General features: G+C 55.8%; 1 protein-coding gene across 1 annotated transcript in view; it reads left to right on the forward strand.

The window, feature by feature from the left end:
• Positions 1-13,338, forward strand: part of SHANK2 (SH3 and multiple ankyrin repeat domains 2) — a 552,597-nt gene that overhangs the window by 340,527 nt on the left and 198,732 nt on the right. The window contains exon 14 of the mRNA XM_061161522.1: positions 5,939-6,014. Within this exon, the coding sequence (XP_061017505.1) occupies positions 5,939-6,014 (76 nt within the window). The remainder of the gene's footprint in view (positions 1-5,938; positions 6,015-13,338) is intronic.

The following is a 13,338-nucleotide window of genomic DNA, read 5'->3' on the forward strand; positions in this document are numbered from 1 at the left end:
GTTTTTCAGCCTCCCTTTTCATAAGCAGAGAGGCCTCCCTCTCTGATACTCACAGAGGCCTGTGATGCCTGCTAAGCTCTCTCCATGTCCAATGGAATGTGTTCCTCTCGCATCTTGGGTGGTTTTCCACTTTATTCTAGAAAGAATAGGCATCCTCTCAGACAGGGGCCAAACTCAGCCTCTGCCTTGTTCTTGTCTGGTCTCCCTTTCTACCCTCGCCAGGGCTCTTGGTTGCCAGAAAGCCAGTTCTGCCAGGCTGGAGCAAAACATGGAGTGTATTGACTTGCCTGACAGAGAAGACCATGTGTGGCCTGCATCAGTCAGTGTATCCCAGGAAAGCTGCAGTAACAAACACGCCTCTGATCTCAGTGGCCTGAAACCACAAAGGTTTCTTTCCCACTCACACCACCTGTTTGTCATGCATCCCAGGGGGCACACTTGGGGACCCAGGTTCTTACAAGAACCATCATCTCAGACATTTTGGTTGCCATGCCCACAGGCAAAGAAGCAGTGTGGAGGTGAAGGGGGCTGGGGGCGGGGGGATCTTGGATTGGGAGCTGTATGTTCCATCCATCCAGGAAGTGACATGAGTCAGTTTTGGGAAAGCTCATTTGGACAAAACGAGTTTTGAGGGTCCATCCAAGCACACACCCAGAGAGAATAAAGCCAGAAATCCTGAATGAGTGGCCTTCATGACCACCAGAAGTGAAAATCCAGGGATTCTCAGTGACAGGCCCGCGTGCCCCTCTGTCCCTGGGCCGGCTCTCGGCCCCGCCTCCTGCTGTGTGCGGGCTGCCTTCACAGGCTGGTTCCCCCCGTGACGTGCTATGACGCCCAGTGGCTGCCCACAGCCCGCGTCCTCCCACCTCATGGCCAAGATCGCCTTCCTCAGCCTCCAGACTTCAGAACATCTCAGAAAAAAGGCCATTGCCCCTCTGTGGGTCATGGTTGGGTTGCTGGTGAAGATGCCTCCTCCCAGGGACCCAAGAGGATGCTGACCCACGAGGCTGTGACTCGCAGTGGCTTGGGTGACCTCAGGCAGCTCGCTCAACCTCTCTGAGCCTCACCTTCCTCACTTGTCTGCCAGGAGCCGTAACAGTATTGAGCTCATGAAGATAAAGCGCTTAGAATACGTGTGGATGTTTGGAAACACAACAGCTCTTGGCAACTCTCAGCCAGGCTCCAGAGGCACAACACTGGGGGTCTGCACTCACAGGATGTGTGACCTTGGAGGCCTCCTTGAGGAGCAGAGGACCCTAATCCTACATGCACAGGAGGAACCAGGTAATAGAGTGCTTCCCACTTGCCAAGCACTGTTGCAGCATTTTCCATGTATTAATTCATTTACTCCTTGGTCACTTCCCTGTGAGTAGGAACTGTTATTATCCCCACTTTACAAATGAAGAGCCTGGCGACCTGCAGCCAGTAAACAGCAGAGCTGGGCTCTGAATTCAGGCCAGTGTAGCCTCAGAGCCCACATCCCTCATCATGGCACTCTGCTACTTCTGCAAAACAGCAGCAAGAAATCCACTTAGCCCTGGCTGCTGCAGGAAGACCAAATAAGGTGGAAGACTTCATTTACTGGAAAAAAAAAAAGAGCTAATTTAGTAGAGCTGCAGTGATGACAGCAATGATGGGAATGATGTTAATGGTGATGGTGATAATAGGGATGTGGTGATTGATGGTGGTGATGAAGATGAGGCTGTGACGAAGATGACGATCATAGTAATGGCGATGATGGTAGTGGTGATGGTGGTGATGGTAAAGATGATGATGTGATGCTGGTGGGGGTGGTGATGGTGATGATGTTGGAGGTGGTAATGGTGATGATGTCGGTGGTGAAGACGGTGGTGTGGTCCTGTTGATCATGATCGTGGTGATGGTAAAGATGATGTGATGAACGTATGATGATGGTGGTAGGCGGGTGTGACGACGGGATGAAGATGTGATGGTGGTGAAGACGATGGTGGTGTGGTCCTGATCATGACGGTGGTGATGGCAAAGATGCTGCTGCTGCTATGGTGAGGCTGATGATGGTAGCACTGGTGACGGTAATGGTGATGATGGTGATGGACCCCTTTGCTGTCCCTTGGGGCCGTATCTCAGAGCAGAAATCTGACTGTGTCCAGAGGGCAGGGAATGTCCGTGCAGGGGGAGTTTTTCACAAAGCAGTCAGAGATAATATAATCACCAAAGCTCCCCTTTCTCTTATCAAACAATTGTGGTAGCGGAAGGGAACCCGTTGTTTTTAAGGCCAGATTAAAAACTTAGTAAATCTCATGTTAGTCTACATCGTTCTCTCTTTTGTCTAAGATTTTCTTGGTCCACAAAATCCCAAACTCTGGGAATCCCTGGCTAACTGATCTAGAAACAGTCTCTTTCTGAAACATTTGTTTCCGCTGGTAAACACGTGGACACGTACACACACAACACACACACACACGTTGACTACACGCTCCGCTCCTGCGACCTGGAACCTGTGACCCAAGCCAGCAGCCGGCGCCAGCCAGCTCTCAGAGCCCCGCAGTTCCCTAGACAACCAGCACAGAGCCTGCACGTGGGGCTTAAGCAACAGGAAATAAGCAATTGTAATAACAGTTAACAGCCCATCCCCACAGTCCTTCAATGTTTTCCTGAGCTGCGTTGCTTAACCCCACAAGCGGGTTCCAATCCCGCTTATCCTGCAGGGCCTGGGGAGTGTGTTGCCCCGCTCAGATGTCGCAGGCTGGCCTGGCCTGATGCTCTGCCTGCCCCATGGGCTCCCCCCGCCCACACACAGTTATCTGACTCCTGGGGCCCTCAGCCCAGCCAGCATCCCCTCCCCACCCCCAAGATCCTGAGCCCCAGAGAGCAGAGGCCCCACCCGCTCTGAACCCTTCTAATTCCCGCATGTGGGGCACAGGGCCTGGCCTCCAGGTGGCCCTGAGAAATGGTAACTAGACGTGAACATGTGTGTGGAGCAGGACACCAGGGAGGAGGACGGGGAATACCTGGGCACATGTGGTCTGGCTGCCAAGCACAGCAGACATGCGTCCGGCCCGGCTGGACCAGTGCCCCCGGGTCCCTCCGACTGTGTGCAGTGTGTTTCTGTTTGCTGATTTACAGTGGACTGTTGGGATTAGGTCTGCCAGCTTCGACATCGCATGTCTGCCAAGAGTTAGACACCAGAGGTGATACAGAGAGAACTAAGGCCAGATCCCTGCCTTTAAGCACCAAGAGGGCACTCAGCCCTCACCAGGGACCCGTTGGTGTGGTCTGCTGGTTCTCAGCCTGGCCCTGGAGCCCACCTGCTGTCCGGGGACCCATCCCAGCCCTGTTGTTTAGCAGGCGTGTGCCTTGGCCTCGGCAATCCTCAGCAGACCCATCTGTAAAATGGGTCCAGCAGTCTTACCTCCCTCACCAGGCTTCTGTGACCAGCAAGTGGGAGCCTGAATGGGCACAAATCGTGACCCGGGGGAAGGACTCAATAGACGTTAGCGAGGACAGAGATGTTACAGACCCAGGTTCCTGGAGTCTTTCATCACCAGAAATTGATAAAGAGGCCAGATGAGGAATCAGGCCAGGCTTTACTGGAATGCAGGCTGCCCCACGAGGGACAGAGAACCAGAAACTCGTTCCCTTGCTGCTCTCCAGGGGAGCGAGCTGGTCCCTTAAATGGGGTGAGGGTAGAGACGGGTCGGTGGGTTGGGCCAAAGGAGGGACTGAGGGGGTCTGCCCACCCCCTCGGTGGTGCCGTGTGTGCAAAGATCACGCATGGTGCCTGTTTTTGCTCCCTGTTCCTCGGAAGGGGCCGTAGGGCTTTTTGATCTTTTTGATTCTTATCCAGAATCTGCCCCAACTGCACATGCATGTGTTTGTTTTGAGTCCCTTAGAGTTTCTTTATATCTGTCACTCAAGGAGACGTTTGTCCAGGTGCAAACAGTGCAGTGAGGGGTCCCACATCCCAGCCTGTCCCAAAGACAGTGATGACAGAGCAGAGACAAATGCCAAGCAGAAGCGAGTGGCTCACTCCACGGCGAGGACACACGGGGACAGGAAGGGAGGTGTGAGATGGAGCGAAAGCAGGGGAGCCACCCTTGGCCGGACTTGGCGGGACCTGCAAAGTGGCACATGGACCCCCTCCCCAGGGGCCGTGACAGGCAGATGAGTGGGCACAAGAGCAGCACTTGGAACAGAGCCTGGGACCCAGTCAGTGCTCACCGTCAGGGACCACGATGGGGATGCAGCTGTTAGCGAGATTCAGGGAGCTGTAACTTGCGTATCATTGGAGCCTTGGGTGGAGTGATGGGAAAGGCCGGGGGAGCCGAGTCACAGAGTGCCTTCAAGGCAGTGTTAGCTGCTGTGACACGCAGGTCCCTGGAGTGTAGCTCAAGGCAGGACAAGTCTGCTGCCCGCTTTCACAGCTAACGCACAGCGACCCAGGCATTACTACGAATCCTTGAGGATCCCATCAAATCCTCTCGGGCCTGGGAGTCCTAGCTTTGAGCTGGGAGAAGCAGCAAGAGAGGGTATGGAGATCTCCCTGGCCCCCATAGAAGCCAAGCTTGGAAGGGACACACACACACACACCCCTCCCCTCCCCACCTGCAGTGGCGTGTGCTCAAGTTCCATTGGTGAGAGCTGGTCACGTGGCCATGCCTTGCTGCAGAGGGTGCTGGGAAATGTAGTCCTAAGCTGGCCACCTGCTGCTCTCGGCTCCCCCAAAGGCAACACCACACTTTCTATTAATAGAAGGGGGTGTGTATTTTTGCTGCATCAGCTGCCTCTGGGCCTGAGGGGGGTCAGCTGTTATCAGGCATACCCTTCTCAACGCCCTTGTGGTTGTTCACGTTTCCACTGGAAATGTGCTTTTGGGTTTGGATAAAGTTACATTTGCTTTGAATGTAACGTGGGGTCAGGGAGACGGACAACAGTTACAAGGGTCTACATGAGATTTGAGCCATCCTCCTGAAGCCAACTGCAAAATTTCTCTGTATTTTTCCCAGGGTTTGGGAAAGAGGAGGAGGTTTGTGGGGGGAAATATCTGAACAATAAATCAGAAGCAGCCGTATTTCTTGCATTTGTGCTATTGTGGGTTTGTTCCCCCTCCAGCTCTGAGCTATCAATTAAGCCTAACTACACCATTCATATAATCTCCCGTGAAATTTACCTCGAAATCTGCTGAGTAAGAGAAGTAAGCAGAGGACTTAATTAGGAACTTATCATGTCTGTTTAGTTTTTGTTTGTTTTAGGAGAAAGTAACGATAATCAGGGGCTTCCCAGGTGGCACAGTGGTAAAGAATCCACCTGCCAATGCAGGAGACGCAAGAGATGCGAGTTCGATCCCTGGGGTGGGAGATCCCCTGGAGAAGGAAATGGCAACCCGCTGCAGTATCCTTGCCTGGGAAATCCCACTCACAGAGGAGCCTGGCGGGGAGGGCCTACAATCCATGGAGACGCAAAGAGTTGGACATGACTGAGCGACTGAACACACATACACAATAATCAGCAAAATAGCAATAAACATTCTTTTTTCCCCAAAGCAGTCATCCACAGGTTCTCAGGTTTGCTGGACGGCTCGGCAGCATCACTTGAGAATACCATTCTAGCAGATTCCATGTGCCGGGTGGGCCGCCACTGCTCCCGCTGGGACCTGCATGGCCCTGTCTCCTTTGCAGAGCGCATCCTTCACCACCTGGGGACCCTGGGATTCGGCCTCTATGGGGACCGGAGCGCGGGACTCTCCAGCAGTCATCCTTGGCGTTCATCGGCGTCCCCCACACTTTGCAAAGTTAGGCCACAGAGCAGGGCCTCATCTCTCTCCCAGATCTTTCCCCAGGAGAAGCGGGTCCCATGCTTCCGAGGTCAGACAAACGCGGGAGCTTGGCCAGCCTCTCGTGGTTTCAGCGTTTGGGGACCGTGACTTTCTAAATGATGTCTCTCTTCCCTCTCTGTGCAGAAACTCGTGCAGACCGCAGCAAGAAGCTCTTCCGGCACTACACAGTCGGCTCCTACGACAGCTTCGATGCCTCCAGGTAAGACATGGCTCCTCCTGCCAGGCCCCCTCTGCTCAAAGATGCTCATAGGTGTCAGGAAGGCGCTGGACCATCCTGCATGGAGCACTCGGGTCCTTGGCTTGATTCCTTCTGTGTGACCCCCGTCACCGTGCCCCACCCTCACCCCTGTGGACATGGGCTAGGATGATGGAGACCACCATCTTCCAGAGGACCCGCTCGAGAAGTGGTCTCTGGGCCACCCACGGCTCACAGTTGGGCTGGAGCGCACGGATGGAGTGGCCAAGGGGGAGGAGGAGGCGAGCCTGGCCTTGTTTGGGGGGAAAGCAGGACAAGTGGGCAAGATGACCTTGCTGGGCCGCGGGAGCCTGGAGGCGGCTGCGTGTGGCAGTGTCTTCCTGGGGGACATGAGTGTAACCTCCGCTTCCACGTTATTTGCATTTTCCCCGCTCCTCCAGCTGCTGAGTCGAAGATTTGGTCAGAGGAGGGCTCATCCTGGTGACCTGAAAGCTTGCAGACCTTGCAAGAGGGGCGGGTTTGCTTTCTGGTTCCTTCAGAAGTGGCTCATTTGGTTCCTGCAGAGAGCGTTGTGGCACGGGGCGGGAGTTCAGGTTTTCCAGCAGAAACACACTCGTGTAGTGCAGGGAGCCCTTCCTTGGGTCCTGGCACCTCTGCCTTTTAGCTCTGGGGGCCGCGGAGGCGGACTGGGATCCTGCTGGGTGAGGGGGAGCGCCGTTTCAGACCATGACTCCAGGAAGAGCTGGGAGCGAGTGGCACTTCTGGCCCGTGTTCCCACTGCTGCGTCAGCTTCTCCGGCTCTGAGTGTCCCCAAGCGCAAAGTTTCTCTGTACCCCACCCAGACTAGACTCTTACTGGACAAGGTGGGGGCAGGGGGCTCAGTGAGGGCCAACCGGGGCCCCGTCTGGAGTTCCCTGCCCACCCCACCTGAGAAGCTGCGGGCGGGGGAAGGATCCGGACCCCCGCCCCTGGTTCTCCCCAGACTCTCTCGGTGGGGTCTTAATACTCGTCTGCCTGCCGAGGGGCAGAGCCTGGTTTCATGTGTTTGTTTTTACTGAGTTAAAATTTCCGTAACCTAACGTGACCATCGGAGAAGGCAATGGCACCCCACTCCAGTACTCTTGTCTGGAAAATCCCATGGACAGAGGAGCCTGGTGGGCTGCAGTCCATGGGGTCGCTAGGAGTCGGACACGACTGAGCAACTTCACTTTCACTTTTCACTTTCATGCATTGGTGAAGGAAATGGCAACCCACTCCAGTGTTCTTGCCTGGAGAATCCCAGGGACGGGGGAGCCTGGTGGGCTGCCGTCTGCGGGGTCACACAGAGTCGGACACGACTGAGCGACTTAGCAGCAGCAGCAGCAGCAACGTGACCGTAAGGCGCCCAATTCAGCAGCATTTATACCCCCACTGTGTTGTGCAACCATCGCTTTTCTCGGGCTTCCCTGGGGGCTCAGCGGTAAAGAACCCGCCTGCCAGTGCAGGAGACACGGGTTCGGTCCCTGCTCCGGGAAGATCCCCTGGTCAAGGAAATGGCAACCCACTCCAGTACTCTTGCCTGGGAAATCCCACGGACAGTGGAGCCTGGCGGGACTACAGTCCGTGCAGTCACAGAGGTGGATATGACTTAGCAGCTAAACAACATCACCTTTATCTGGTTCCACAGCATTTCTGTTGCCCAGAAAAGAAGCCCCCTAACCCATGAAGCAGTCTGCATCCTTCCTTGCCCCATCCCCCTGCGGCCACCAGTCTGCTTTCTGTCGCTCGGGACTTGCCTGTTCTGGACATCTCCCAGAAATGGAATCCTGCAGTGTGTAGCGTGTGCAGTCCTCTGCGAATGGCTTCTTCACTTAGTAGAATATTTTCAAGGTTCGTCCATGCTGTGGCTTGTGTCAGGGCTTCATCCCTTTTTTTCTCTAATTTTTTATTGAGGTGAAATACAAGTGGGCTTCCCTGATAGCTCAGTTTGTACAGAATCTGCCTGCAATGCAGGAGACCCCCGGTTCGATTCCTGGGTTAGGAAGATCCGCTAGAGAAGGGATAGGCTGCCCACTCCAGTATTCTTGGGCTTCCCTGTGGCTCAGCTGGTAAAGACTCCACCTGCAATGCTGGAGACCTGGGTTTGATCCCTGGGTTGGGAAGATCCCCTGAAGAAGGGAAAGGCTACCCCTTCTCCAGTATTCTGGCCCGGAGAATTCTATGGACTGTACAGTCCACGGGGTCGCAAAGAGTCGGACACAATTGAGCGACATTCACCTTCAGTGCAAAATGCAAGTAACGTAAACTTTACCGTCGTAACCACGTGTCAGCGCAGCTCAGTGGCATGGTAGTTGTTCAGGCGCGCAGTCATGTCCAACTCTTCGCAACCCCGTGGACTGCAGCACACCAGGCCTCCCTGTTTTTGCTGTCTCCCAGAGCGTGCTCAGACTCGTGTCCTTCGAGTCAGTGATGCCATCATAACCGGGTCTGAGTGCACAGCCCACTGGCATCAGATACGTTCACGGTGTGTGCAGCAGTTCCCACCATCCTTTGCCAGAAAACTCTCATCTTCCCAATCTGACGCTCTGTCCCCATTAAACGTTCACTCCCCACCCCCACCCCAGCGCATGGCCCCCACCGTCCTGCTTTCTGTCTGAGACTCTGACCGCCCTGGGGGCCTCCTTGTAAGTAGAATCATCCGCTGTTTGTCTGTTTTATGTCTGGCTTCTTTCACAGAGCCTAATGTCCTCAAGGGGCATCTGTGCCATACCAGATGTCAGAATAGCCTTCCTTTTTGAGGATGAATAGTATTCTGTCGTGGGGAGGGACCACATTTTGTGTATCCATTCATCTATGGACGGGCACTTGAGCTGCTTCCACCTTCCGGCTGTTGTAAATAGGCTGCTGTGGACACTTGTGTACAAGTATTTTTTTGAGCACCTGTTTCCAGTTCTTTTGTGCGTATACCTAGGCAGGGAACCACTGGTTCTAGGGTTCCCCTGTCCCAGCCTCCTTTCTCTCATAAACAAGATGTGCTGGGACAGAAATGTGATTCCAAGCAGAGTAGCCAGTCCCCTCTTTCAGGGGGCTTTCGGGCTCTTCAGACCTTGCTGAGACTGCCCACCTCCTGACCTTAAAAGCCCAAGCTGTGACCTGCAGCTTGGCCGCCAGCACAGTCCATAAGGGGCGCTCAGAGAAGCGATGGTTTCCAGGGAGTCAGTCCTGCCCCTGGCTTCTGCCGATGAGTCTCTATCTGGGTCAGATGAGTTGTTTGTGCCTTAGCAGGAGGCGGCCCGTCAAAGTGGACCCTGGGCCCATGGTCACGGTCAGCACGCTGTCACACTTGGTTTCCCTTCTAGCAGGGAGGGGCGCCTGAGGCTCCAGAAACACTCGGGAGCTGTTGCCATGGTGACTTGGAGGGCTGTCCAGGCTGGGAGTGGGGCTTTGAGGGAAGGGGGCCTCAGAGAGCTGGGAGGGCCGGGCGTGGCTTACCCACAGGCTGTGGCCTTGGCAGAGCCGTGTCCCCATGAGATCCCCCGCCAGTGGAGAGTAGCCAGCAGGCCACCCTCGGCGTGTGTGTGTGTGAGGGCGGGTGTGTACGCACGCTCAGCACTCGGGACGGGCTGGGCTGCCTCCCCACAGAGGAGCCGTGAGGGGCCTGACTTGATTGAGCTGGGAGGAGGGAAGACCCTGGGGCTGGGCGGGCTGGGCCACGTGTCCTGTGAGTGAGAACAGGTCCAGAGAGCAGCAGGGATGTCTGCTGCTGCTCGGCCAACAGCGGGCGTGTGGAGCCATCCTGGCTATTCAGCGGCAGCACAGAGCCTCCCCCAGTCTAGGGAGGAAGTCAAGCAGGGCGGGCATCCTCTTGGTGGACTGTCACAGAAGGTTGGGCCAGATGACCTCCGAGCCGGGGGCCAGGTCAGCATCCCCGTCATGGCCGCAGATGAAGGCTCGGGCTCTCCCTCTGTGCCAAGTACCTGCTGTGGGCCAGTACCCGGGACCGCAGAGGAGGGACCTGCTGGCCACACCTGGCTCAGAGGGTAGCCGCTGAGCAGATGGTAGAAGCTCTGGCCTTGACCGCACTTTAGAAGCCAGCCGCCCTCTCCCACAGGAAGGAGTTAAACAGGCCCCACGTGGACCCCACGTGACGCGGTGTTGCCACGAAAGAAATCAGAATGACAATCGTTCTGTTTGTTAACTTCCTGCCACGTGCCAGCCGCCTCGCATGGATCACGGTGCCACTGACCAGTGACCCTGCCAGCCCCCCGGAACGCTGGTGTCATTTTCCGCTTGGCAGGCGGACCCTGGAGAGGAGATGGCGGGGGTGGGGGGCAAGTTAAGGACCTGGTCCTCAGCCGCACGAGTGTCTGAGGCCGTCAGAGTACACAGCCCGTGCCTTCAGCACCCCTTCTCCCAGGGTGAGGCTCCTTACTGCCCCGTGTCGGCCCAGGGACCAGCTTGGGATTGAGGAAGACGGGTGAGGCTGAGAGGCCAGATTCTCCGTCAGGACAGAACCACCGCCCCGCACTGGGTGCTGGGAGGTGGGAGCAAGGACGTTGCCTTGGTTACCACAGTGCCTCTGAGCTTTTCCATAAAGGGCGCAGGGGCCCACCTGTGGGATCCTGCCGCGGCCCCCAGCTGACCTTATCTGGACCGTGAGCTTGGCAGAGGCGTTGGAGGGCGGGCAGTGAGGCAGGCTGGGGCCCCCGTGCACCATCGTCTCCCAGGCCTGGCAGGGGCAACTCTGGAGTGCATGTTGAAGTGAGAGGCTGACCTCTGGCCCTCTGGGTGAGCAGCGAAGAGCGTCCAGGGGGCTTGCATGCCGCAGTGTGGCCTCACACCATCTGGGCACTCGTTAGCCTGCTTCCAGGTTCATGTTAGACACAGAGGTCTGGGGGCTGCTGCAGCCTCGGGCTGGTTATACCCACGGTGGGCAGTGGGGTGGCAGCCTGGACCAGTGGCTCGGGGCTCAGGCCTCCCCTCGGCAGATGCAGATGTGATGAAAGAAAATGCAAGCAAGGGAAGCAAGACTCAATGGAGACAGTTTCTGAATCAGTCGGGAGGTTTCTCCCCTTCCCACCCCCTCTTATGTCAGAAACTTGACTCGGAGCTGAGAGCAGAAGGGCGCAGACACACCCCGTCATGGTTGAGCCTGCCTGGTGGCTCGAGCTGATTCCCGCCTCAGATTCCCTGCCATCTACCCACCCTGCACGTGGTAGAAGGATCTAGAAACGTGGACACGTGTCCAGGTCAGAAGGCAGAGGACCTGGGACCTTTTCTACAACAGAATCTTAAGGTAGTTCAGTGTCACATTTTAAAACACTTCTCAACACAGGAAACAGCATCTGAAGTTCTCCATGTCCTTAAATCGGATCCCCAGCCTCATTAGGGTGGGGCCTCCAGGGGAGGTCTACCTGGGAGAGGGGAGGACTTCAGGGTCTCACCCCAGGATGATTAGACTCCATCTGTTCATCCACTCATCCACCCGCCAGGTATGCATCCATCCAACTATCTGTCTACTCAGCCAAACAGCCAGCTAGCTGCCTTCCCAGTCATTTGCCCATCCATCCAACCATCTATCCATCCAACCACCTACCCATCCATCCATCTGCCCATTCATCCTTCCATCCATTCATCCCCTCCATCCCTTTGTCTATCTATCAGCCAGCACTCATCAAAACGTAACTATTCAGGATGTTAAGGATATGGGGTTAAACAGGACAAGCTCAGTCTCTGACCTCATGTAGCTTAAAGTCTAATTAGTGAAGAGTACAACAAGCTTAACAAATAAATAAGCCCCCCCCCAAAAAAACCCTCCTTGTGGTTTTGCTGTGAAGCGGATCAGCGATACCATCAGGCAGCCTCTTGGGCAGGTTGCGGAAGGCTCGCTCTGGCTAGGGAGCCAGGGTAGGGCTCTCAGAGGAAGTGACTTTTGAGTTGAAACCTGCATTGATATTGTTTAGCCGTTAAGTCACCTCTGACTCTGTGCGACCCCATGGACTGTAGCCCACCAGGCTCCTCTGTCCATGGGAGGCTCCAGACAAGAATACTGGAGTGGGTTGCCATTTCCTCCTTCAGGGGATCTTCCCGACCCAGAGATCAAACCCGCATCTCCTACCTCTCCTACATTGGCCACTGAGCCAACAGCGGGGGAGCCCGTGAAGACTGAGGAGGGATCAGCAAACGCAGAGACACTGGGGTGAAAAGAGCCTGATGGCAGCTGGGAGCCCGGAGACAGAGAGGACGGGGTCAGGGCAGACCTGGGGCTTCGTGGAAGGAGTGTTTCTCACACTTGCAGCGGGGGAGACTGGAGGGCTCCAAGCCCAAGAGGGATGTGGTCTGGTCCACTTGGCCGCAGGAAAGCAGAGGATGAATGGACGAATTCTGAGACCTTCGCCACCATCCTGGTGTGGTTTGGCGATGGTGGGTTGGGCTGGGGGGAAGGTGGTGGTGGAAGGGTGGATGGAGTCAAGGGATGGGGTGATGCTGGAGTGGACGGGAAGTGCCAAGGCCTGGAGGTGGGGGTGATGGACAGCAGGGTGGTAAAGCCCCCTTCCCTTGGGCTTTACAGGGAGGGGCCCCCAGAGGTGAGGGGGTCAGACCCAGTCCTTCCAGCAGCTCTGCCGCACAGGCAGCTTCTCACCTACTCAGAAGGATCGTGCTCACAAATGAGGGTCTCCGAAGGTGCTCAATCTCATTATTCATCCCCCTCAGAGAGACCAGTTTGCTCTTAGAGATTGAATTAGCAGGGTGGCAAATCTTGCCTGTTGAGCAGTTGAACATCATGGTCCGCAGCTACTTATTCTCATGGCTTTCAGACATCATAGTCCAATTTTTATCTTTTGAAAATGGTAATTGGAAATAGATACACACGTTAAAAAATTCAACATGCCCACAAGTGCTACAGGATGCAGAGCGCGCCTGCCTCTCATCCTTACCACACAGCCGATTCCCTCCCCCGGGAGAGCCTCCATTTCCGGTCCCCCGAGGCTCTTTCCCGAGACGGTCTCTGAGTGCGTGCGTGCCGCGTGCGTGCTGTCACTCAGTCGTGTCCGGCTCTGAGACCCCATGACTGTGGCCCGCCAGGCTCCTCTGTCCGTGGGATTCTCCAGGCAAGCATACCGAAGCGGGTTGCCGTTTCCTCCTCCAGGGGATCTTCACGATCCAGGGATCGAACCTGCGTCTCCTGCAGCTCGTTCATTGGCAGGCAGATTCTTTACCACTTGAGCCACCCGGGAAGCCCCAGGCGGTGCATATCGTCTGAAGCCTTTTAAAGCCCTCGAAAATCCTGAGTTTTCGATCTGACTTTCCAACCAGTCCCTGCGTGACCTTGGGCAACGCGCTGTCC

Source organism: Dama dama, chromosome 2 (assembly GCF_033118175.1).
Source record: "Dama dama isolate Ldn47 chromosome 2, ASM3311817v1, whole genome shotgun sequence".
Classification (NCBI taxonomy): domain Eukaryota; kingdom Metazoa; phylum Chordata; class Mammalia; order Artiodactyla; family Cervidae; genus Dama; species Dama dama.